Raw genomic sequence first — 26,586 nt, 5'->3', positions numbered from 1 at the left:
GACACGTTCTTCTAGACTCAGAGGACAGAAGGCACATACATGCATACATACATACATACATACATACATAGATACAAGCAAAACTTTCATACACATAAAATAATGTTTCTTTAAGATTTTAAAGCCTTCATCATTGCCTGTTGACAAAGTGGAGTGGTGAAGTCCCGAAAAGTATTGCCTTGCAGTCTATTTCTTCCTTTATGGCTAATATAAAGGAATGCCAGGCTGCATACATATATATTTAATTGTGTCTTCTGACTGAATTTATCCCTTCACTAATATATAAGGACCTTCTTTGACTTTTGGCAGTTTTATTTTTTTAATTTAAAGTCTGTTTTGTTCTAATGATATAGCGACGCCTGCTGACTTGTTTCGTGTTTATTGTATATCTTTTTCCAATCCTTCATCTTTACTGGTGAAGTGAATTTCCCATAGGCAGCATATAGTTGTATTTTTAACCCACTCAGCTATTTTCCACCTTTTAGTCGCTGAATTTAATTCATTTATCATCATGGATATTATTGACAGAAATGAGATGTCTCCTTTTATTTTTATTTTATTTTACTCAGTTGTATTCTGGGGGTAGTTTGTTGTCAGTTATTCTTTGTGTGGTCTGGTGAACCTGCTACACTGAAGTTTGACTCTGCTCTTCTGTGTTCTAGTACTGGTTTTTTTAATATTTGCAAGTTTTTTATTTGTTGCTGTTGTTTTAAAGATTCATTTATTTATTATCTGTGTGTGTGTGTGTATGTGTGTGTGTGTGTGTGTACATGAGTTTACATATGTGCACTAAGTGCATGCGGCACCCTTGCAGGCCAGAGAGGGTATCAGGTCCCCTGGACCTGGAGTTAGGACTGTTTGAGAGGTGCCTGCTGTGGGTTGGGGAACTGAGCAGAGCACTCTTAATAGCTGAGCCATCTTTCCCGCCTGGAATGTTAGCGGGTTTGTGTTGGTAATTATCACCCTTTAGTTTCTCGTGGATGACTTCCTTAAGTGTCTTTTGTAAGGCTGATCTGATAATGGTGATTTTCTTCAGTGTTTGCTTTCCTGAAGAACATTTTGTTTCCTCTTCATTTCTGTAGCCCAGGCTGGCCTCGAACTCGTGATCCTCCTGCCTCTGCCTCCTTCAGCAAATCCTACCGGCGTGCGCCACCACAACCAGCTCCTCTTCATTTCTGAAGGGTAATTTGGTTGGTTATAATATTCTTAGTGGACAGGGTTTTTATTTATTCTCTCAGTCTCTTCTGACCTATGAAGGTTCTATAGAATGATCTGCTGTAAGTGTAATGGGCTTTTCCTTTTATGTGACTTGATGCTTTTCTCTTGCTGAACTTCAGGTTTCTCCTGGTCATGTACTTGTAGCATTATATTACCAGTTTTGATTAAAAATATATTTTCTTTAAATGCAGTCAGACCATATCTCTTCGAAGATTTTGGGCCTTTTTGACTATTATTTAGTGATAAGTTTTTATGATTTTTTTCTATATTCTTCATTTTGTGAAACTCCCATAATACAAATACTTGACATAAATTTGTTCTATAAGTTTTGTGGGATTTTCTCATCTGATTTTTTTTTTTTTGCTGACTAGACTAATTCTAAAGTTCAGAAATCCTTCTATTTATTTTTTTTACATAAGTTCTCTACTTTATCTTTAATTTCATTAGTTAAAGCTTTAGCTCCAAAGTTTCCGGGTGGTTCTCCTTTATAATCTCTATGCCTTTGGTGAACTTCTCATTCATATCCTAAATTATTCTTGATTTCTTCATAATATGCATTGGTAGTTACTTTTATCTCAGTGAGTTTACTTAGGGTCATTAAATTTGGATTTCTTAAGGTCTTGTAGATTTTCTTTAAACTGGAATCTATTGTGAAGAATTATTTCTTTGGAATGTCATGTATCAACATTTCCACATTGATATCTGTACATCTCGTAATAATTTGCCTCTAATTTTATGAAGTAACTCTTCCATGAAGTTCTGAGACTTGGTTTTGCTTTATTTCTCATTTAAATGGGAGGTCAGATGCCAGATAGACGGATGCTTTGGTGGTGGCATCAGTGCTATGAATTTGGTTATATTGGAGCTCAAACAGCTGTGTCATTTCTTTGCCTTTGATGTCATCCATAGTCTATAAACTGTAACTGCTTAGAAAACATTTCAAGAATGTAGTTGTAAAACTCCACAATTAACTTAGACTTCCAAAGGTGTGTGTCTTCAGACTTTGCACAATCAAACACTGCTAATACCGAGCCTTGTAGTCATGGCTATAATATTGTGGAATATGTACCTGGATGGAATCACAGGAGACTCCGAGTCAAGTCACAGTATGTGAAGGACCCTCGGTGTGTATTGGGGATATGACAGCTGGTGTCTCTGAAACCACAGATCAGGATTGTACTTTCCCCAGGTACCATAGGATGACTCAGGTGATGCTGGAATCTATGACACGAGTAACCATAGGCTCAAGATTGTACAAGACAAACAAGACCTTCCCTAGGTCCTGCTTGAGTTGGGGAATGGGACAAGTAGCACTGTCAGACAACTTCACATAGCCGTGGATGATCTCCTGGCCCCAAAGGATGTACATAATCATCAGGGTTTTTATCACCAGCTGTGGTTCCAAGGCAATGGGCTGTGGAAGAAATCACCCCTAGGTCTCCCAAGACCTATGCAGGTAACATTTGGGCCTATGGCACATATATCCACACATCTGGAGGCATAAGAGGTGGAGGAGACCTTCACTAGACCCCATGGGCTGAGCAGAGTAGTCTGATATGTGACTTTGCTATCTACCCTACTAGAGCACAAGAGACATGGGCTCGTCCTCAGGTTGCAAGGAGAAAGCTCAGCTGGGGACAATTTTTGAAACATTGATAACCACAGCTCTATATCTGCAAGACATGGATGTGATCTGCCCCTAGAAGGACAGGCTATGGGCTGGGAGAGCAACCTGCCATAGTTTCATCTGGGTTTACACAGAGGTACTAGTGGTTAGGCTGCTGGCAGCTGCATTCCTGGAGCTGTACCTGAGCTAGAACCTTCCTAGATCCTATTGGACAGGTGCAGACAGAGCCTGGAGTTTACAACAACCACCTCAGCCACAGTGCTGTGGGTTGAAAAGAAGACTCGCAGCATGGACTCAGATTGTGACTGTCGTAGTCTATGGTCCTGAAGCCTCAGGGCATTGAAAGGACAGTCTTCCTCCCAATAAAGGATACAGCAAGCCAAGTCCTCTCATGGTGTCAGGGGATTGCCTCTGTCTAGCCGTGGCAGTTTGGAGTGGTGGGGAGGTAGTTAGAGAGTCCCTTCTTGGGGTCAGAGCAGGTTCCAGGAGTTGCTGGCACTCTCCCAATTCCCTGCTCTCACTCTGCCCTGGAGGGGTCAAAGGTGCACTTTGCTTTCTTCTTTTCTCTGGATTCCTTGCCGATTTTCAGACTTTAACTCTTGTCCTGGCTCTTGTGGCACAGCTGTGCACAAGGACTTCTATTCAGCCATCTTGGCTGCTTGCCTCCATGATGATTTCCTCCGAGATGACTGCTGAGAGTAAAGGTGGTAGGCTAAAATGCAGGGACCCCAGGCTAGCCCGAGATGTTGCTTTCAGAGGGGCAAGAGGTCCTAATATGAGGTTTTTGTCATTTTCCCCCTTTTTCTAAAAGTACACTTTCAAAATTAAAGATACGAGCGTAACTGTTGCCAGCTAAATGCTGTGTTTCCTGCCAGTGAGAGGTTCTCGTGCTCAGTCCTCATTCTTGGCTCTGCTCCTCTTCAGAGCCATGGGAGGTTGGCCTGGTCTTCCCATTTCAGAATTCAACTCCTTAGCAGGAGATGAAAGCTGCAGTGTTGCTCTCCTTACCTGGAATACATTGTGTTATTGCAACTAGCATCTGGTTCTGAAAGTGGCGATTTATCCTACCATGAGCATCCTATGTCTGCCTCCATGTGCGTCTGCAGATAGGAGTTTCTAAAAGACTTGAGTTCTCCATACTGCCAGTCACGTGCAGTGTGCCCTTAGAGCGCCACACTGCAGAGAGGAGGAAAGGCCTCCATAGTGTCTGTTCCCACAGCCTCCCCTCCAGACTATAAATCAAGCCTGGGAAGACAGTAGTGAATCAGTAATTTATAGACTATTGCGATGCTTCATTAGAACTGACTGTGGAGCATGCGGAATAGAGAACACATGTTTCCAAAAGACAAACAGACCCAACACATCTCTTCCTTGGCTGAACCAACAGCAATCCATTAACAGGACAAAATGGGATGCCTTATTTTGCATATCACCCACTTCCCAAAAATAGACTCCCTAACCACTTGTTAACCACACTGACTTTAATGCAGAATGGTCGCTGTAGCTTTGCCACCAGAACTATTCATACTAAGCATCCTAATAGCTTGTAGCCAGCAGTCTACAACACAGGAAGAGAGCCTCTGCTTCCTCTCCTTGTTCGACTTGATGTGATAATTCATTGCAGATTTCTTTTTCTTTGACAGAGTGCCTACCGAAGGAGTGGGATGGCTTTCCTGGCCTGCTGAGGGGACCATGGCTGTGCCTGCTGCAAAAAGAGAGGGAATGGGACACCAAGGTTATTCTTCCCTGTGCTGGATGAGAATAAAATGTGGGTTTACTGTCTCCTGCCCTAGGGAGTGGCCTGCTTTGTTTTTGACTCTCCACTGTCTGACTCCAGCTCTTCCTCAGCCTCCTTAGCCTTGTTTACTGAGTGGGCCATTTGCCTAATTAACGGCAGGATGTTGGGTGGTGTGTAGGTGGACAAGAACGCACATCACACAATTCTGAATTCTGAATTTGGCATGGATTTGCTGCCCTCAGCTCATAAATCTTAAAAGCAGAGTTGTGCTTTTTTTCCCTCCAGTGTTTAGTCTGCCTTTTATAGGATGCATTTTTATGATTCAGATTGGGACAAAAGAGACAAATGAGTCACTCTCCCTTCCCAGTGACCCACCAACTGTGCTTCCATTGTTGATAGTCTCTGCGTGTGTTCTAGAGATACAGTCATTTTATGAACATGCACCCATCAAAGATTCACCTGGCAGGACAAAGCCACCTGTTCCCCTCTTCTCCAGTCACCCCACTCACTAAAGGGCTCACCTTTTCATGCCTTCTTCCTTCGCTTCACTGAACTTGCCTCAGCCATCTTCACTGCCTTACTTTTCCAGCTGAACCTCCCCCGAAACCCCCCCCCACACACACACACACACAAAGCTCCCATGCCTTTTCAGAAGCAAAGTCAAAAGGCAAGAGCACAGGGGTTCTAGGATTCACCTAACCCTTCAGAGCTCTCCCCCTGGCCTGGAATCCTGTTAATACACTGCCTGCTGGGAGCAGCTGAGCTGCCCTTGTGGTGTCTGTTCTATCTCCAGTAAATGAGGAAGTAGAACTCTTGGGAACAACCCAAAATATAGCAGATGCAATGGTTCCTGATTAAATACGAATTGCAGAGGAGGAAGTTATGTCTTTAATTCTGTAAGAGTTTTGGGTGGAAGAGAGAAATAAGAAGAGCAAACCCTCGAGTGGCCACATGCTTGTGCCATGGTGTCCCCACTGTCATTTACCTGCTGTGTAGTAATCTCAGGGAAAATGTGCATGCTTGGAAAAACGCAGATATTTAATATCAAAAATCGCCGAAGGGTTTTGATGTTCTACCCATGCCTGTTGAAAAGTATGATTAAACCGTTCTTTTTATCCTCATCCCTATTTTCCTTGGCATCCCTAATCATGGAAAATTATAACCCTGCAGTAAACATCCCTTACTTGGGAGATGGCAGCACTCGCTGGATTTGGTTTCCATCTGCCAGGCTTGTAAGCGATCTGACATTTTCAGGGGCTAATTTTTCCTATTGAAAGCCCATCTCTGACCCACAGTATATATTTTAAGTAGCACGAGGCAGAAAATGCAAGGCTTTGTTTCCCCCGTCGTCCTCATCTACCTAATCTCCTTGTAGTCCCAGGGAAGGAAGACTCAACGTACATTTCTCTCCGAAACACGACAGCTCTGTGTTTTTGTTGGTCTGGTGTATGTTTGTCTATCTTGAACCGTCTGGCAGGTAATTATTTATAAAATCTGGTTTGCCCAGCAAGTTCACATAATACCTTTCACTTTTCATCCCGAGCCAGAAAGCTGAATTTAGAATCAAACAAGGCCGTTTGTGTCTGTCCTGAGCCAGCCTAGATGTGCCCATAATTGCTCAATACTAATATTTTAATTCTTTTTTTCTTCCCTACACTCAAGTTCTCTCCCTTACCCTTAAAACAAGACTAAATTTGAAGTAAAACAAAATTTTCTGAACAGTTATATAGATACAACAGAAGGAAAATCTTAGAAATGACACTTCAATAAACTGTCTCCTAAGATTAAAGTATCAAATATTGTCATAGTTAGGGAAGACCACTGTCCTCATTTATCCTCACTGTGTCATTGGGAATTGTCACACACTTGACAGATGAAGAGGAACCTGGCCTAGATGGGGGAAGAGACCACGCATGATAACCTATGGTCTCACTCTCAGCCCAGTCCACCACTTCACTACCCTATTACAAAGACACACTAGCCTTTTCATATTTATTCCAAACAATAAAGTGAAGTTAGTCTTAATGATACTAATTATATATACCCTAAAACATAAATGTGAAGTCATATAAAGAAATCTTAAATTGACTATGCTATAACTGATGGTTTCTATACATGGGGCTCAACTCTAAAAATCATGTATGAATACCCAATTTCTGGATGAGTTTTTATTATTATTATTACTAATCTCTTGCATTTTAGAGATCAAACTTGAAAATAAATAAACCCAATAATAATAATAAGGAGGAGGAGGAGGAGGAGAAGAAGAAGAAGGAGAAGAAGAAAGAAGAAGAAGAAGAAGAAGAAGAAGAAGAAGAAGAAGAAGAAGAAGAAGAAGAAGAAGAAGAAGAAGAAGAAGAAGAAGAAGAAGAAGAAGAAGAAGAAGAAGAAACTTTGCTTTTGGAAAATTGATGTTGCCCCCTAGACTAAGGGTAAAGGAAACCAAACTACATCTGCACCTAAGTTTTGAAATGTGGCCTTCTGGAAGTTCCCTCTACAGGTCATGGCACTGACCTTTCCTGCCTTCATACATGACAGACAATAGTTGAGATTCAAAAGTAATTTTCTACTGTTAGGGGCTAAGGATTTTATTTAAAAACCATCAGAAGTGCAAATATTTTCCAACAGTCTATATCGTCCCTGTGTTAGTCTGTTCTTTGTCTTTAAAAAATAATAAACAGCCCACATCAATGTTTACCACATAGAAGACACGTAAACAAAACTGGTGGTCTGTGGTCTGGAAGAAAACAAGTTTATTTGTAGAAATTGTAAAGTTCAAATTTATGAATTTTTTCAGTGTAACTCCAAAATTAGGCATTGCTTTCAGGGTCATGTAAACCCTGTGTGAAGTAAATCACAGAGAGTGCGTGTTCTGTCTGCCCTCCGGACCTCAGATAGTCCTGCTCTTTCCGCCCTCCGGATCTCAGATAGTCCTGCCCAGGTTGCAGTTTAAGTTCTCCCATCAATCCTGTATACATCTCATAAAGTCATTTACGGTTTCCTGTGTGTTCTGACCGAGCATTTCATGGTGCATAAACACTTGTACGAATAATATAAGGACGGCGAGCCAGGTGTGTCACGGCAGCACCTCCTCTGCCAGCTGAGTCCCCAGCAGCGTTCTAGCCCATTTGGAACCCAGGCTGAACTCTTCTGTGCTTTGCACCGAAGTGGTGAGGAGCAGGGACTCTGGCAGTTTCCGTGGAGTTGTGTTTCGTAAAGGAAAAGCTCCACAAGGGCATCCAGCCAAGCGACTAAACCATGCCATGGGAGGTGGATGTAGATACGATGGTTAAATGAGGACCAGATGCCCTGGGGAACTCCATTATCAAAAGTCATATCTCTTAAAGTGAGTCTCAAGTGCTGTGAACAGGATAGTGGGACCATGGAAGGGGGTGTTGGTTTTAAGTATGAAACAAAACATCAAGCATTCAAATTATCCTAAGTCATGGAAATTTTGGCATTTGGAGCATAATTTAAAATGGTCAATTCTTACACGGGAACAAGAACACCACATATAAAACTGCTGTAATTCTTTTGAGAGCCTGGGATTCCTGGTCCCTTTCTGCTTGTAACCTCCCAGCTGTCCTCATTCTCACCGTGTTCCACTAAGAGGTAAATACAGAGAAAGATGAGAAGGAATGCGTGGAAGGACCGACGCCTCTTTGTACACATCTACAGTATGTGGGCCTGGGAAGAGCATTTTCTGTTTAACAGAAGGACCCAGCACCCTGCAGGGTGACTCTCGGGTGCTTCTGACTCCAGCTGCAAGGGATCCAGTGCCTCTTCTGGCCTCCGTGGACACCCAAACACACATGCATACACTCATGCTAACGCACACATGTGAATATGCTCATGCAGATGGACACATAGACATAGGTAGTAAGAACATCAAAATGTGAAAATGGTGTGTCAGTGTAGAAAGGAGCGGCGGGGCTGCGTCCCGCCACCCGGCTAGCTTTACACCTGAAATAATTACACGGAAACTATTCTTTTAAACACTGTCTGGCCCATTAGTTTTAGCCTCTTATTACCTAATTTTCACATCTTGTTTTAACCCATATTTAGTAATCCGTGTAGCACCACAAGGTGGTCGCTTACCAGGAGAGATCTTAACCTGCATCCATCTCAGAGAGAAGCATGGCGACTGCCTATGGCTACTGCCTGAAGCGTCTGCCTGACTCCCTTCTTCCCAGCATTCTGTTCTGTTTACTCCACCTACCTATGTTCTGACCTATTTGGCCAAGCAGTTTCTTTATTAACCAATGAAAGTAACACATAGACACTCCTCCATCATGTCAGTAGGTTCATCAGTGACATGACAATCAACAGGCTTCCAGAACTGATGCTTCATGAGTCACCTTGAAGGCTCACGACACTCTGTGAGCTGCACTCTGTGTGGCCCAGAGGCAGGAGAGGGAACTTGGCAAGTTAAGTGCTCTGTGCAGTTACCCAGAATGGAACTGACATTTGTACTTTGACCACACTGTTAAGTAGCATGGAATATACTGGAAGCTTCTCGGAACACAGTGAAAAGGAAAACCTTTCTCATGTTGAAAACTTGATTACAAGACAATTTCACTGTAGCTTAAAACAGTCTTTATGTATACATCATGTAAGTACTATAAAACAAAATGTATAATAGAATGCAATTACATATGTAGCATGCCAGTTCCTCTTTAATGTTTCAAACCTTAAGGTAACTGTGTATAAATAGTGTAATACATTTTAAGAGTATGGTAGGAGTGGGGGCATAGTTGCTGAGGAGTTGGCTCAATGGGTAAGAGCTTGCTGGGCAGGAAAGAGGACCTGAATTCAGACCTCCAGCACCTTCAGAAAGGAACAGATGCATGTCTGTCACCCCAGCAACTGGGGGTGAAGGGTGTAGACAGGAAGAACCCTGAGGTTTGCTGACTGCTGGCCAAGCCAAAAAGCAAGTTCAGGGAGAGACTTGTCTTCAGAGAATAAGCAGGATGCCCAGGGCCATTCTCTGGCCTCCACGCAGGCACACAGACATGTACATACATAAACACATCATGGTGAATCCAGACTATAACAAAGCCTCAGAAACCCACATATACTCCCTCTCCTATCTACATGATGACCATATCCAGAAGGGTGATTACGAAGGCTACTATTGTATGCCTTCACACAAGTTATCCGTGTTCCAGAATAAGTCCCATCTTGTTCACAGGTGCTTGCTAGTGTTCAGAACGCGCCTGGAATGGTCTTTTGAAGTATTTGCTCATCAGTTATGATGCAATAGGCCTAGTTTCTCTTAGTCTGACAAGTTTGTGTGTGAGTCTCTGGGGGCTGACTGTACAGCGATAAACAGGAAGTGGAAAGAGAGCAGCTACATGTAATTTGTGTTACAAATGATTTTTTTTCAGTTCCATCCATACTTAGCAACTTTTCAATTCCACTTCAGAGGCTAGAGGAGTGGCTCAGAGCTTAAGAGCACCGGCTGCTCTTCCAGAGGAACTGGGTTCAATTCCCAGCATCCACATGGTAGCTCACAGCCATCTGTTACTCCAGTTCCAGGGGATCCAGTGCTGTCCTCTAGCTTCTGTGGGCACCAGGCATGCATGTGGTACACAGACATAGATGCCGGCAAAATACCCATACATATACTGCTAATAATAATTTTAGTTCAACCCTTGGTCTGCTGTGCCTCGGGACAGGTCCCTCCTTGGCCTCTGTTCGGAGGGCCTTGACTTCCTCCAGTCACTCCCCTTTCAAGGGTTAGGTCAGCTGCTGTGGGTTCACTGGCCACATCCTGTCACCTTCCACAGGCCTGTGCCTGCTCATCCATGAGGCAGACCCTAACCAGCAGCAAATGATGCTGTCACCGGCTTAGTTTGCAGCAAGTCCGTAGGACCTGCAAAGAGTCAAGGAGTTCCAGATGAGCAGGACCCAAGGTCCATGTTCCTAATACCACAGGAGGATGCCAAGACTGAGGCAGGAGGATGCCAAGACTGAGGGGCCAGATGACAGAAGAACCAGGTTGGTGGCGGACTCCATGTCAAGGAGTTGGGCGCAAACTCAAAACTATAGCCAAATAGCTGTATCCACACACATAGGGGGTAGGAAGTTCTGGACCTTGCTATGGAAGTCAATATAGAGAGTCCTAACACACACACGCACACACACACACACACACACACACACACACACTAAAATGAAACTTCAATGTGAGCCACCTTACAGCTTCTGGTTATACCCAGATGAGTCCAAACTAGCATCACAGAGGTTCTTGCACAGTCGTGCTTCTCATTGCATTATTTTCAGAAGCCAAGCTATGGGACCATTGTTTATGCCCATCAACAAATGAGTGGTTAGAGAAAATATATACACAGATTTTACTGAGCTGTGAGAATAGTGAATTGTGTCATTTGCAGGAAAATGGATGGAAACAAAGATCATATAAGCAAAACAAACCAGGTTCAAAAATAGCCAGTGTTCTCTTATAAAATGCGTAGATGATAGATAGATAGATAGATAGATAGATAGATAGATAGATGATAGATAGATAGATAGATAGATAGATAGATAGATAGATAGATAGATGACAGATAGATGTGCTTAATGGTTTTCTCATGGCTTGCTCAGCCTGTTTTCTTATAGAACCCAGGACCACCAGCCCAGGAGTAGCCCCACCCACAATGGACTGGGCTCTCGCCATCAATCACTAATTAAGAAAATTTCCTACAGGCTTGGCGACAATCGACCTTATGGAGGTATTTTCTCAATTGAGGCTTCCTCTGATGACTATAGCTTGTGTCAAGTTGACATAAAACTAGCCAGCACAGTGGATGTTTGTCTTCTAGATAATTAAAATCCAGTCCTGTTGACAATGAACGAACCCAGGTCCCATGTATCAGGTTTCTCGGGGCCTTTGTGAGCAGGCCCTGGGGCTTTAGTCTTGTTGGCTGAGGGTAAGGACCTCCTAAAGAGACAGCCTCAACCACAATTGCACTGCTGCAGGCTGGAGAACTTTGTGTGCCATCTGAGCCTGCACATGCTTAAAGAAAAATTGCACACTGCTAAGACACAATGCTTTTATAGATGGCTCGTCTTGGGATGTGTCTCACCTTTCCCAATAATTTACTGTAAAGACAATAAGTATTTTGGGTGAAATTGCATTTACTAACAGTGATAGGACATATTCTCCGAACTTAACTAAATATTCAAAATTAGGGCTGAAAAGGAGAGGCTTGTGACTGGAAGCTATAGGTTCCCACTAAAGAGTACTTGCTATTAAAATGTCTACATCCATCCATTCACTCAAGAGCTCTTAAAGACCTATGCAAACAAATCTATATGGAGCAGTACCCCAAACTGTAAGTACAGGACCCAAGGGGGCCTGTGGAATTGTACAAAGAGGGTCACACTATCACTTAGAACAGCTTCTCTGTAGAGTAAATAAAAACACGCTTTGCCCAGACAATTGTCACCTTATTTTAAATAAAGTCATATGTGCCATTGTGACTTATGTAATATGCATTCATTTAAAGGCCATTCTGAGGTGGGTGATACACTTTATTGGTAACATTGTTTGAATAACATTGAGGTTCCATCTCAAACCCCTTGGGAAGAAAGATACTGCATCATGGTAGTTAGTTAAATATATTTTTAATTTAAGAGATAGTAAAAGCTTGCCATGTGTGGTGGCACATACCTGAAATCCCAGCACTCAGAGGCTGGATAATACCACACATGTGAGTTGGGGAGATGGCTCACTGGGGAACTGGTCCACATGCGAACTTGGTGACTTGGGTTTGAATCCTCCCAGAACCCACATTAAAAAGCCAGTTTGTAGCACTCACATGACAGCTCACAACTGTCTGTAATTCTAGTTCTGGAGGATGTAAAGCCTTCTGCTGACCTCCATGGGTACCAGGCAGGAATGTGATGCACAGACATGCATGTAAGTAAAATACTCATGCACATAAAAAATAATACTTTTAAAAATCAGATGTAGTAACATATCTGCATTCTTTGCTCTTGCACAGCGATAGGGAGGCAGAGACAGAATTCCCCATAGTGTGTGGGCAGACAAGAGACCTGCTTCAAACATGGTGGAAAGCAAGAAGCAACACTGCAGGCTGTCCTCTGATCTCCACCTTCACACGGTGGCATGTGGGCACCACCACCCCATACACACTCTGTGCATTCAGGGTAGCCCTGGCTATAAATGGCCCTGCCTAAGAAAGAGGGAGAACATGAGCCAAACAACTTTGTTAATAAGTGATTCTCAAACAATCAAAGGGAACCATTGCCTGAATTCTCTGGGGTGTCTGCCATTGTCTTCCCAGATCTCCAATATCGGCTGGAGTATGTCCTCCGAAAGCTTTGGGCTACCTTAACTTACACGGAAGAGGAATTCCTTTTTCTATCGACATGAAGTATCACCTGGACTTTTTTCATGCGTCTTATTTGGGGGGGGAATTTATGACATTTTTAACTTTAGGAAGTTTTGCTTTCCTTGACATTTTATTACTTTGCATATTTGAAACATTTCAATCCCAGACAATAAATATTATGCGATTATTGTTTTCATATGAACAGGCTATTTCCTCCTGAATTTTCTAACCCCCTTTTCCCAGCTTATGATACTAAAAATTTATTAGTAACAGCTTTTGCAGAATCACACGCAGTGGAAATGGAAAGGAAGGGGTGTGTGAGAGAAGAGGGCCAGTGGTAAAAATGAGCTGAGGTGTGTGGCTTTCTTCCTGATGAGTCTCAGCTTTTTCTCGTTCGGTTGAAATGAAGATTATATTTATTCTATAAATCATTTTTATGATCTGTCATAACCAGTTACCCCTAGTCAATGGCATGCTTACATCATTATTGGGAAACGAATGAATCTCAGTAAGCTGGATGGAGTTAGCGCACCGCGAGCGACTCTTCCGGGTTAGAAAGCGTCTCCCCTCAAAAGCCAGCGTCAAGTTTTCAGGCCAAGTATCCCTCCTTCAGAAAGAGCTCTCTGGCCACTCTGAGTGCCCTTTCTCCACCCAGTTCCTTCTTCACTTACTGTCTTCTAACAAGCCATTTCACCTGTTAATTTTACCGTCGCCTTCATCCGGAATGTAGACTCTGCACTCCATAACCAAGGCCCTCCCTGCCCGCTGCTGTTTCCTGCCACGCAGAGCTGCCGAGTACCAGAGTGTCTGTGCAGTCAGCATCTGCTAAATGAAGGAGAGAATGTTCAATACTCCTGCAAATCCCGTTCTACCTCGGCTCCCAGCGGTAAACCTCCCCTCCAGTCCTCAGAGCCTCTTCCACTGTATTTCAAGAGGACTTTTAAAACAAAATCTTTTGTATTTTGGGGAACAAGATGGCTCGGATGGTAAAAGTGCCTGACACAAAAGCCTGAGAAGCTGAGTTGGATCCCCAGAGCCTCCGTAGGAGGGGAGCCGGATCCTCACGCCTGTCCTCTGACCTCCACACACGCTCTTGCGGCGTGGGAGTGAGTGATCACACTCACACGCATGCACAATAAAGATTAATTTTTTTTAAGTTTCACACTGAGGGACTGGAGAGAGTACCCAGCGGTTAAGATCATTTGCTGTCCTTGCAGAAGACCCAGCCTCAATGTGAGCACCCACATCAGATAGCTCACAGCCATGTGAAATTCCAGCTCCAGAGGTTCTGATGCACTCTCTGGCCTCCTGGGGAGCCCGCATGCCCATGCTCCACATCGGATAAGCAGGCACACACATAACGTCTTAACAACTTCATAAAATTGTAAGTTAATTTTAAAAAGTCTTTACAATTCTGATGCTTCCTAAGTCACATTGCACCTTCGACAGTAAGAAATAAGGCCACTGCAATTAAAGTTATGATGTAGGTGGGCTTCCAGCAATGCTATATCAAACTTCATATCCACACTGCATCTCGGTGCTTATTCCCACTGTCATTTTATGACAGCGTCGGGCTAGCATTTGAAAAGTACAATTCAATGACTTTTTACAAATGAACAGTTATATAAACAGCATCACAATCAAGATACAGGTCCCAGGTCCCTTTGTAATTGATCTGCTCCCCTGTCACTCACTCCTGGAACCGCTGCTGTTTTCTGTCCCTCTGGTTTTACCATTTCTGGGATGGCACACAAAATACAATGATTCCATGTGAGGTTGACTTCAAGACATCGGACTTCTTTTACTTAGCATCATGGCTCACCCATTGTCTTGTGTATCAGCACCACCTTACTTCTGGCGGCTAATATTCCACTGTATGGAATATTATATATGTGTATTATGTATGCTGTTTGATTATTTGTTACTACCAAGCTTCAATCCAGATAGCTTCCAGTTTTTAGTTACTAGGATCAAAGTTGTGATAGCTGTGCCTAAACAGATGTTTGTGGGGACTTGTTGATAAAATCCCTACCCTGGGGGAGATGTGAACAAGGCCCCTTCTACCTAAAATCCCAAGGACAATCCAAAGTATAATTCCACCACAGCTCACCCAGAAGAACCAAGGAGTCTATTGAGTTTACAGAACGTGGGTAAAGGCTACTTAAAGGAGCATTGATGACTCCTAAGCAGCCACACCAGAGAGTCTTCACCCAGCACAAACAATGGCTTCCCTGTGGTTTTAGAGGTAGTGCCCCAGAGTGCTGGTCCTTCCCTAGCCTGTAGGCTTTAGCAGCACTCCTAGACTCAATTAAGGCAACATTGCATACAAATGGCTGGATACCCTGGCAAGGGTCCAATGATCTCCTGTCCCCTCCTTCTAGAAGATAATTGTCCACATTATCAGTCCACAGACTGATTATGACTGATTCTTAAAAGCAGACACAACTGATCTCATGAAGATGGTAGCAACTGGACTCAGAAGACAACACCACACAACAGACTGTTCATTTGAATGGACTAAATACACAGGACTAGGAAGGAGTCACGGCAAAAGAATATCTGAAATCATTACATGTCAAGGTAATACTAATGTTATAAGAAACTACTAAAATTTTTGCCTAGTAGTGTTTGGCACTCACCAGAAACATGATACTTCTTACTGCTTCATATCCTTGAGGGTATTTGGCATGTAATTTCATTTTAGCCCGCCTTTTAGGCACTAGACTGAGTGTCATGGATTTCTCTGGGGACTGAGGATATTAAGCATCTTCTGTGTGTTCCTTGTCACCCATATCTCTTGAAGTGTTTGTTCACATACATTTCTCCCTTGGAAAAAAACAGTTGTCTTCATATAACAATGTGGGTTCAATAGAGAGCCTTTATGAGAAATATAGTCTCCACCTGTTTTATCATCTTTGGATTATTTTTTTCCTAAACGTTTCTTTGGAAAGGCTGAAGTTTTAAATTCTGAAGATGAGTTTATCCAATTTTCTTATTTTATGGCTTGTGCTTTTTGCATCTAAGAAACCTTTACCTAGTCCAAGCACACAAAGGGTTTATCCTGTTTTCTTCTTGGTCTTCTACATTTTAACTTTTAGATTGCTGATTCATTATGAAGTTTACTTCCATGTGTGGGGCAAGGGTCTAGAGCAGCATTCCTCAACCTGTGGGTAGTGACCCCTTTGGGAGTCAGCCTTTCTGTAGGAGTCGCCTAAGATCATTGGAAAACTCAGGTATCTACAATACAATTCATAACAGTAGCAAAAATACAGTTATTAAGTAACAAAATAACTGTATGGTTGGGGCCAGCACAACCTGAGGACCTGTATTAAAGGGTCCCAGTGTTAGGAAGGCTGAGGACACTGGACTAGAGTCCTTTCTGGCGGTGTATTGGTGTCTATGTCGAGACCATCTCTTACGACGCATTCGGTGTCTCTTCACCGGCCTGTGTGTGCTGCCCTTGTGACAGTGCATCTTCACCGCTGTGGCTCTAGACTAGGTTGGGAAATCAGGCCCCAATAGCCCTCACTCTTTATTTTCATATTTCTACAAAATATCCCTAGGGTTTCTGTTGGAGTGCCTTGAATCTATGGCCAACATGGGAAGAACTATCACGGCCATTAATCCTAGCACGTGGGCATGGTGTACCGCTCTCCACTTGTCCAGATCTCTGCTCGCACCGCTCATTGCTGTTTGATGACCTTCAGGATATAAGCTGAGTCCCTCTTGTGTTGATTCATGCATGACTGCTTCATGGCTATTGTCCTAGGGTGAGTATTTCTAATTCACTGCTAACATATGGAAATAAATTATTTTAGAAAAAAAAAGTTTTTGTATATCACAATGTTATGGTGAAAGCCTACCGAACTCACTTTTATTAGCAGTAATTGTTTTGTGGGGTTCGGAGTAGATTTTCTAGGATATTCTACAGAGATGGTTGCTGTTTGCGAGTTAAGGCAGTTTTTGCTCTTTTGTAACCTGTATGCTATTTAGTCGTTATCATATCATAGCGACAAGCATCCCCAGTACAGTGTTGAGCAGCCATGGGAAGGAAGGACAGTTTTGCCTTCTTTCTGAGTTAATGCTGAAGGCAGCCAGGCTTTTACCACGCAGTTAGCTGTCAGATTTTTATAACTGTTCCTATCATGTTGAGGGCATTCCCATACTCGCTGAACGAGTTGACAAATACTGATCATACTCCCTAAAATGTTTCAAGAAGGTCTGAGACATTTGGGCTGGGAGGATGACTCAGTGAGTAAAGAACCTGTCCGGTTGTGCGGACCTGAGTTCCCATCCCTAGAACCCATGCGAAGAAGAATCCCCATCAGCTAGCTGGCCCATTTTCCTGGCATACACAGTGACAAACAGCACATGGGCTGGAAGGAGAGGCCAGTGCCTACACTCGTTCTCTGACATCTACACGGGTGTCACCACACGCGCACGTGCACTCGTACACACACAGAGAGAGAAAGAGAGATGGAGAGAGGGGCTAAGAAACTGTCAGAGCTGAGAAGAGCCTAAAGAAACAGCAGAAGCGTAATGTGGTTTCCTGGATATGACTCCAGAATGGAAAAGGAAATTAGATAAAAATTAGTAAAATCTAAGTAAAGCGGTCTGTTAATAGAAGTCATTATAGTATTATAATAAAATAGTTAATAAAAACATCTGCATTGGCCGGTTCACTGAGAATAAGAGCTAACAGCATTAGCCCATTAAATGTTGCTGAGACAGGGAAAACATGGGTAGCATGGAAGGGTGGCTTGGGCTGTAGGGGAACTGCACACTGGCTTCAGTTTTCTGTAAATATAAAACTTAATGAAAAATCTGTTTGGGGTGTAATGTTTAGTCTTTTCTGTGACTTTCACTCCCCCTGTAATACCCTGTAACCAATAATGATACACACGGCTAGCCACAATTGATCTTGTGTTAACAGGAAAGAAATGGGGATGGGAAGAAAATTTTAAATGTAAATTGTTCCACACCTAAGTAACTATGCTGAATTAAAGTGAAGAAGTACTCATAAGCTCTACTGCCGTCAACCGTTGATTGGCCCAATGCCATCACTAGTATTGATCACCCCACTAGCCAGCCCATATTCCATTTGCCTTCTGTGAATATTTTTGCTAGCATGGTTCCTTGCCTAGAGGATGACCCTGCCTATTTACGCTTTATCTTTTACAGTGAGTATCTTTTTCCTGATTTAAGAAGCCACCCTAGGGGTGGAGAGACGGCTCAGCAACTAAGGACACTGCTTGAGATCAATTCCTAGCACCCACGTCCAGTGGCTTACAACTGCCTATAACTCCAGATCCAGGGTATCTCGCACCCTCTTCTGGTTGCCTGCACACACACACACACACACACACACACACACACACACACACACACAACAATAAAACAAATCTTTCAAAGAAAACACCCTAAATATTCTGAGTTAACGCAACATGATTTACTACTACCCTTATAATTCTGGAGTCAGGATTCCTACACGCTTTAACTAGATAGCTCTGCTCCACTTGACTTCACTGGGTAACACTTCACTCGACTGCCTTCTAGCAAGCAGCCTAGGTGGGGCAGAAAGGTCCAAAAGGCTCTCCTCATCTAAGCGGCACCTTGGTGGCTTCCTCCACATGGCTTTGCCTCCCACTCAGCATAGTGGACTCAACGTGATTGGCTTACAATACAACTGCCTTCCAAGACGGGGAAATGGAAACTGCCACGCCTCCCAAGACCACAACCCCTCTTCTGCTGCATTTTCCAAACAGAGCTAATCACAAGCCAGGCCAGATTAAGGAGACACAAAATAAAGAAGTCATGAATGAAAAGAGCAGGAATGAGTCTGCAGCCATCTTTGCGGCACAGCATGGACAGCAGAAATCTTTGTTTGCTTCCTGTCCAAGTTAGCTTTAACCACACACTTGACACAGCGTAGAGTCATCTGAGGAGGAAGTCTCAACTGAAGGACAGCACAGATCAGATTGACCTGTGGGCATGTCTGTGCAGGACTACCTTGACTGTTTATTAACGCCAGAGGGCCCAGCCCACTGTGGGCAGCACCATCCCCTAAATGGGTGATTGGCCAGCAAGCAGCATTCCTCCAGGGCTTTGGTTGTGAAGTGAATTCCTTGGCCAGAAGCAATGAACATTATATGGAATGCAATAGCAAGCAGGCCTCTTTTTAAATTCCTGCTTTGGATTCCTGCCTTGACTTCCCTTGATGATGAACTGTCACCTGTAAGCTGAAATAAACCCTTTCCTCCCCTAAGCTGCTTTTGGTCCTGGCGTTTGTCAAGAAGGAAGGAACTAGAAAAGTTACCTTGGGTTAATGCCTAAGTTTGGAATTGATGTATATCTTAGGTATCCAAGTCACTCTCTTCAGATCTTCAGACTTTGCATGCTAATAAGTAATGCTTGGAAATCAGCCTCACTGTGCCTTTACCAAGTCTTGATGTTTTCCAGAGATCTTTTCCAGTTTGATCCAGGAGGGTGAGCATTGCATTTGTTTGTAGTTTTGAGCAGCACTGAAGTAGAACTTGCTTCGTGTGTTCCTTGGCCCAGAGTCGATGTTCCTTTCTGAATTGCTTAATCATGTTCTTTGCCCATTCTCCTCTTGGATTGTTCCTGGTTTGAATGTTGATGTTCTTCTGAAATCTGGGTCATTAAAGTTTAATTGACCTCAGACAACCCTGATAGACTTTTAAATATTATAAATTTTTCTTGCTTTTAAATTTTATGAATTATGCTTCTTTGGAATAATTCATCTTTGTTTCCACTGATTTTTTTTTTTTTGAGAAAGGGTTTCACTGTGTAAACCCATACTTGGAACTCACTCTGTAGGCCAGGCTGGCCTCAAACTCAGAGATCCACCTGCCCCTGGCCCCCAAGTGCTGGGGTTAAAGGTGTGGGGGGGGCACCATAGTCTGGCTCCCACCAACTTACTTTTGATTTCCGTAGATCATGCTGCATTTTTCAGTGTGACCTCACAGCGTTTGGTGCTGCAGGTGGCCTCATTTTTAGGCAAGGCCACTGGCATGACGAAGAAGGGATTCTGTGCACAGACACTGGTGTGAGAGTTTGTCGGGGTGCATCCAGCTGCTTTGCAGTAAGAGCTGTGTGTTCCCTGGGTCTGACACTAAGAAATCCAAGCTAAGGAGCTGAGACATGGCTCACTCGGTTAAGAGTCAGCCATGCAGCCGCGAGGACCTGAGTTTGGATCCCCAGCACCCAGAGAAATATCTAAGCATGGTTGCCTGTGTCTGTAACACTAGCTGGGGACAGAAGGGAGCCAGGCAGGTCCATGGAGATCACGGGCCATCCAGTCTATCCAGATGGCAGGCACTGGGTTCAGCAAGAGAATCTCTCAGAATAAAGTGAGAAACAATTAAGTTACCTGATGTCAACCTCTGACTTTTTACACAAACACACACACACACACGCACACAGACTCACACACACACACACACACACACACACACACACGTGCAATCCAGCCATATATCCCATCCCTACCCCAGCTAGCTGTGTGGTAGCTTTAACTTTGGGCCTTGGATCCCCTATCCACAAATAAAAAGTGCTCGTGTGTTCAGTGGCCTTCAGATGAGTTGCTCACTGTTGAGATTACTAACGGGGGCTCTTATGAAATGTGGATGAAGAGGGAGCTGTAGTTAGAAGTGAAAACTGTTCAAAATTTATTTTAGCCCTCAATGTCTTGTTTTTTAAGGAAACTTAATCAAAACCTTTTAAAAATAGTTTGTAATTACAGTTTGGAAACTTCTTGTTATTCCTTATAAGTTTCAGAAGCATGAAAATAATCTCTCTCTCTTTCTCTCTCTCTCTCTCTGTCTCTCTCTCTCTATCTCTCTGTCTCTGTCTCCCTCTGTCTCTCTGTCTCTCTCTCTGTCTCTGTCTTTCTCTCTCTCTTTTTCTGGGTCAGCTCTGTGCTTTCCCAGTTCATAAATACAGGTTTTTATTTCTCTGTGCCTCTCAGAATAAACTAAGCCAGCTCAATACTTCCTGTTTCTGTCTTCGTCACAGGTATAAATGTTGACCCATCTGCTCCCAAAATAAGCTCCCTACTTTAGTTCCTCGGTGTCTGGCTAGGCAACCGGACTGCTGGTGCCTGGACAATGGATCACTTTGGCTCCTGAGCCCTATCTCTGTCAGACATTCTTGCTCAACCTCTTCACAGTCTCATCAGATGCTCCTTACTTAGGGGCATCACGCAGTCGAGTTTGAGCTGAGACTGCAGGACATTTCTGCTCCTAACCTGGGGCCCCCTAGCAAGCATGAGAACAGCACACACCAATTTCCTACAGAGGCTCTTGGTTCAATAAATGTCTCCTTTTGAAGGAAGAAGATTGAGTTTCATCTGTATTGAGTAAGAGAACTGTAAGCTTAGAGGTATTTTATGTTTCCATCACAATTTATTCTGTTTAGCATAAATCACCAGAGCCAACCATAACTTCCCACTTACTGGAGCTTTCTCAGAGTCAGTCGTATTCCACGCATGTCAGAGACACCTTCCTACAAGTCCCTCATGGTCCGTAGTTTAGAAACGCTGGGGCTTTCCTTCCCTTCACCCACTCAACACCTCCGGAAATATATGCTAATTGGAACCGAAACAACCTGCCTGCCCAACAGGGTTAGACCCCTCTTAACACAAGATTAATGAGAACGGAGTTTAAGGAAAAAATAACATTTCTTCAGTAGCCCAAAAGTAGACGCCAAGTAAAGCCAGCAATCCCAATCGTCTACTCAAGAGCTCCTCTTTCCTGATCCCATACATTCAGGCTGGCGTCAGCCCCTCCTGCCAACCTCCGGCTCAGCCCTGTTCCCCGGGGCAGAAATGCTGTCATGGTTCATTTTAACTGTTGTCAACTTGATGCAGTGTGCTGTCACCTTCCAAGAGTCTCAGTGAGGGATCACTGGATGACATCATCACTAGGCAAACCCGTGAGAGCTCACTGATCTGGGGTGACCCATGCTGAATGTGGGTCTCACCGCTCCCTTCATGGGTCCTGAATTACAGAAGAGTTGGGAAAGTGAGCCAAGCAGTGGGCACACACGCAGCCCTTCTCTTTCTGCCCTGCCTAGCTGCTCCGATTTCCCGCCTTGACTTTCCCGAAATGACAGCCTGGAACTGTAAGAGTAACAAACCCTTTCTCCCTGAGTTGACTTACCGTGGGGTGTTTTATCACAACGACCCAAATGGGACGAGGACACCCCCCCCCCACCCCGTGGTTTAGTTAATGTCTAAATCAGACACAGTGGAGGCAACAATAGACCAGGACAGCGACAACATGCTGCACTAAAACTGCCATCACCCAGTAAATAGGAGATGCGTGAAAAGATGCCCCTGTGGCCCTGACTACGGAGCTGGCAGCCAGGACAGCTGCTGGGCGGTCAAGGAGCAGGTCCATCAGCGTGGTCACTCTAGAAAGCTGATGTACATAACCCAGCCAGGACTGGATGGGACGGCATGAGATTCAAGATACTCAAATTGTATATACTGCAAGCCTTAGGAAATCTCTCTAGAATTTTCCATTTATCTCAGCCTTTAACAATGAGATGACATCATGAAAAGCAAACGCTCTTTTCATTATTTGGAATCAAATGGTTTAGTACTTTTATTTTTTTGGCTTCTATTTCATCTTTTTGTGGTCCATGCTATCAAGAAACAACAGACAGAGGAAGTTCATTTATTATAGTTTAAAGACTGTCTCCAACAATAGCAAACTCTTTGATCTCTTTTAAGTAACATTTTGGTCAAAAAGCCTAAAACGGTTCTTTTTATTTGGGAATTTTCTTCCTTCCAAAAGCCAGAACAAGCTGACCCTAAAGCATACGGCGGGCACATGGGGACCGAGCGCCAGGTGCTTCAATTACAAGATGACTGAGAGTTGGGGACATCAAGAAGGAGGTAGTAACAAATCCACCCGAACTCTGGTCCCTTCCCCAGGAAACACGGCCATCCTTGCTGCAACTCTTGTTGTCCATATAAATCAGTTTCCCCGGCCACGATGCTTGGTACCTAAGGCAGGCAGGATGGCAGGGTCAGAGAGGCGGTGGAGTAAACAGGACGCCCAGACAGTGCTGGCTCAGCTGGGCTCGCAGCCACCTGGTTATGTGATGCCCCGTAGGAGAGCAGACCGTAGTCAGACGCTAACGTGCACGCCCGCGACCAACCAGCTCAGACCTCTAATCTCACTTTATGACCAAACTGTAATTACATTACAGCGATTACTTGGATATTACATTTTTATTGCAGCTGTGTCGTGACGTCTACAAGGAAAAATATATGCCTACTTTAACCAATAAAATTCTTAATGACTCAGTTAAGCCGTGTCTACATGAAACCCATGACTTAAGCACTGGGGTCAAAATAATTTTTAGGGCCTGGGGGAAGTAGAGAGTTAATCGCCATCAACCTGACTGCCTCGGCCTCCAGAGAAATATCCATGTGGCATGTACTTCTAGAGGTTCGAAAGTTCCGGGCAAGGTGGATCCGGGAGTTCTAAGTGTTGTGTTTAAAAGTTGAAAGTATAAAGCCATCAATTCCTTATCTTCAGTTGGCCAATCCAGCTAGTAACAAAAAGGTAGACCTGGAGTGGGGGCAGGGCTGGAGAAAGGGCTCAACAATGAGGGGCTCGTTCCTGCTCTGCTGGAGGGCCGGACTTCTTCCCTGCTAACTCCATCTCTGGATCTGATGCCCTCCTCCGATCTGTGTGGGCGTTTCATTCACGTACACAAGTGTACACATGCACACACACACACACACACACACACACAAAGGGGTGGGAGAGATAAAATAATAAAATTTTTTAAGTAGAGTAAGGAACAAAAGAAATACTGGTGTCTCATTCTATCAATGTTTAAAAGCCTATATATATATATATGTATATATATATATGTATATATATATATATATCTCCAACAGGCCAGTGGACCCAGAAATGGCCCAAAGATTTTTATAGACCAGCTAGGCTAGGCACTGTTGTTATTGTTATTGTTGTTTTGTTGTTTTTAGAAGCCATTGACACACTAAAGGACACACTAAAGACACTTCTAAAGTTACTTCCTGGTGCTTCTTAGACTCTCAATCCTCACAGTTGCATCTGAGCTCGTTGTCTCGTTTGCTCTAGGCCAAACTTTCTGAGAACTCCAGGCTGTCAAATACTGCATAGTTCTTGTGCATATATTCATGTGGAGTGGGCATGGGAACCTCTCCGGGCGTGGCCACCCTCTTAGCCATTCCCTGTGTGTCCCTTTCCCGAGCTGGGCAGGCCCAGACCAGCACAGCCTGCTGACTGTCTCTGGAATAATTCTAGACTTCAAAAGCCAGATGCTTGAGTCTTGAGGATTTCCCATCTAAGCTGACAGGAATGAAACTAGCCAGATTTAACTACTTTTGAATTTTTTGCCTACATATGTTTTTATCCCCAAATTTGTGGAGCATTGATAAAACAAACATTTCCTTGTAAGAAAAATGAAGTGGCTAGCAGGTTTTGCTAACAGGTCTTTGCTAACAGGTTTTCCTGAGGTAAACCATGCCCAAAGCTTGGTTTCTGCCCCACTGGAAAAAGAAAATCCTTCTGGCAAATATACTGTCCATGACTGGGCAGCGTTCAGGGCTGAATCCTAAGGTTCTGTATCTGTCAGACATGCACACTGTTGAACATTCATGTCTGCCTACAAATGGGAAGATTATTACCAGGTCTGTTTTTAACATTGTGTTGGCAAGGCTGTCACTGTGGGGGGAATACCCATAGGAATGTAATGAGAAAGCTGAATGAATCTTCAAAACATGGTGATTGTCTGGCTTAGGAGGTGGTGATGCTACAGACACAAAAGGTAAGGACACAGGAGACTCACGCCCTTGTCAGCCGGCTCTGGAGCTGCGCAGCGTGGAGGCCTGCTGTCTGGAGTGAGGTGGCCTTTGAGCTGTGCCTTCCTTGAAGCTCAGAAGGTTACACGTGTCTCTGGCCTGGACAATACCTCACACACTAGAGTAATCTCCGTGAGCCTACTTTTGGAAGAGCTCACTGTTCACATGGCTTTAAAAAAAAAAGATCTGCCTGCTATCCTTTTCTTTTTCTATTTCTTAGAGAAAAGAGCCCCTTGTTATCTCCGAGAGAAAGATAGGGCTCCTCCAACTCACCTGGTGCCCTCAGTCCCTTAGGTAACAAGAGGCAGGCAGTTCAAAGAAACCCTTGGGTGTTGGTCCGTGCCCTCTTATCCACCCCCCCCCCGATCTCCACACCCCCCTGCAACTCTGCTGGAGTCCTAGTCTTCCATGACTTACAGGAGCAGGGCAGAGTGTGGGGCTCACCTGGAGCAGGCAAGCTATGCAAACAGGAGGCCGGGCACACACGCCTGGCATGTCAGATCAAACAGCCAGCCCGTGCCCCGCTTGTGTCCTGGCATGGGAGCTGTGCCAGCCAAGATACTCCTGAAAGGGGGGTTGTTTTCTAATCTCTCCACCAGGGAGAACTCTCTGAAAAGTGCCTGCCCTACACTGACATGGTTTTCTCTGTTTGTGCTGTGGGTTCTCACAGGAGCCCCGGGGCTAGGCCTGGAGGAAATGAGACATGCGCACAAAAGGCCGATCCTGTCAGGGTAGGAGTGGTTGTATCGAAATTGTTACTTCTGTGGAGAATGTGACAGAGTAAATTTTCCAGCTTAGAAGGGCATTGCTGACCCTCTCGGGACTCACACTCAGCCCTAGCGTCAGAAACAACTGCCGTGGAGCCTGCAGAACCGCCTCTACAGACACTGCGGTGGGTTTCACCCCTCCCAGGCCCACTTACGGTTCCGAACTGATGAAAGTTAAAGGCAAAGGGTGGCCCAGGTGCTCTTAACGACGCCACAAAGTGACCCAAGCACCACAGTCTAGAGCAGAAGATGTGGTGGGCTCTCGGAGATCCCCTCAAGACCCAGAGATGGACCCAGGGACTCTCTCTCCCTGCCCCACAGAAGCAGTCCTTCTGTGATCTGCTCTTCCCATCAGGACACTCAGTCAAGTGTGTCCAACCTGCAGCCCCAAGGACTCGTGTATCCCAGGACAGCTGTGAATGCAGCCCAGCACACTGGTGGGTGGCAGGACCTGGCCACAGTGTCGAGAGGCTAGACACCCCTCCACCTTGGAGGATGGAGATTTCTAGAGCCCGCTGCTAACTCACTGCTGTCCACACTGGATGATTCGATGCTCTACTTCTTTCCATTCTCCCACACCTGCTGCAGGTTCCCAAAGCTACCCCCGCTATGAACTACAGCCTGGTCCAGTCCCTGCTCCCATCCCAACCCAACCTCCTATGCTGCCCACTTTTATTAGTGCCCAGAGAGTCTGTATTACTGCACTGTGTGCCTTTTCTGCACTGAAATGATGCAAGGACCTTTCCTGCTGCTCCTCTTTGTCCCTTCAGTGTCACTCTTATTCCCTGCCCCTTTAATGGGGGCGTGGCTGATGGGGGCGTGGCTGCTGGGGGCGTGGCTGCTGGAGCCAATTGCCCGCTGACTTGGTAGCGCAGGCTCCAGCACAGACCCAGAGCCTGGAGCCCTGCTCACCATATACTTTGGACGTGATCAGCTGATGCCCACTGAGACGGCCCTCCATTTCCTATAGCTACCCAAGCCCAGCACTACAC

General features: G+C 44.4%; 1 protein-coding gene across 7 annotated transcripts in view; it reads left to right on the top strand.

The window, feature by feature from the left end:
- Positions 1 to 4,627, top strand: part of Supt3h (SPT3 homolog, SAGA and STAGA complex component) — a 367,984-nt gene extending 363,357 nt beyond the window's left edge. For 4 of the 7 annotated variants that reach the window (XM_038342152.2, XM_038342154.2, XM_038342153.2 and 1 more), the window contains one exon: positions 4,488 to 4,627. Coding sequence is in view for 1 of the 7 variants with exons in the window: in XM_038342156.2 (XP_038198084.1) it covers positions 4,489 to 4,530 (42 nt within the window). In the remaining 6 variants the exon portion in view is untranslated. The remainder of the gene's footprint in view (positions 1 to 4,487) is intronic. The other 3 variants (XR_006020875.1, XM_038342156.2, XM_038342157.2) reach the window with 1 other exon arrangement.
- The last annotated feature ends 21,959 nt before the right edge of the window (positions 4,628 to 26,586 follow it).

The sequence above is a fragment of the Arvicola amphibius genome, chromosome 9, assembly GCF_903992535.2.
Source record: "Arvicola amphibius chromosome 9, mArvAmp1.2, whole genome shotgun sequence".
Lineage (NCBI taxonomy): Eukaryota > Metazoa > Chordata > Mammalia > Rodentia > Cricetidae > Arvicola > Arvicola amphibius.
The sequence above is the reverse complement of the archived record's forward strand: the minus strand, read 5'-3'. Positions and strand labels throughout refer to the sequence as shown.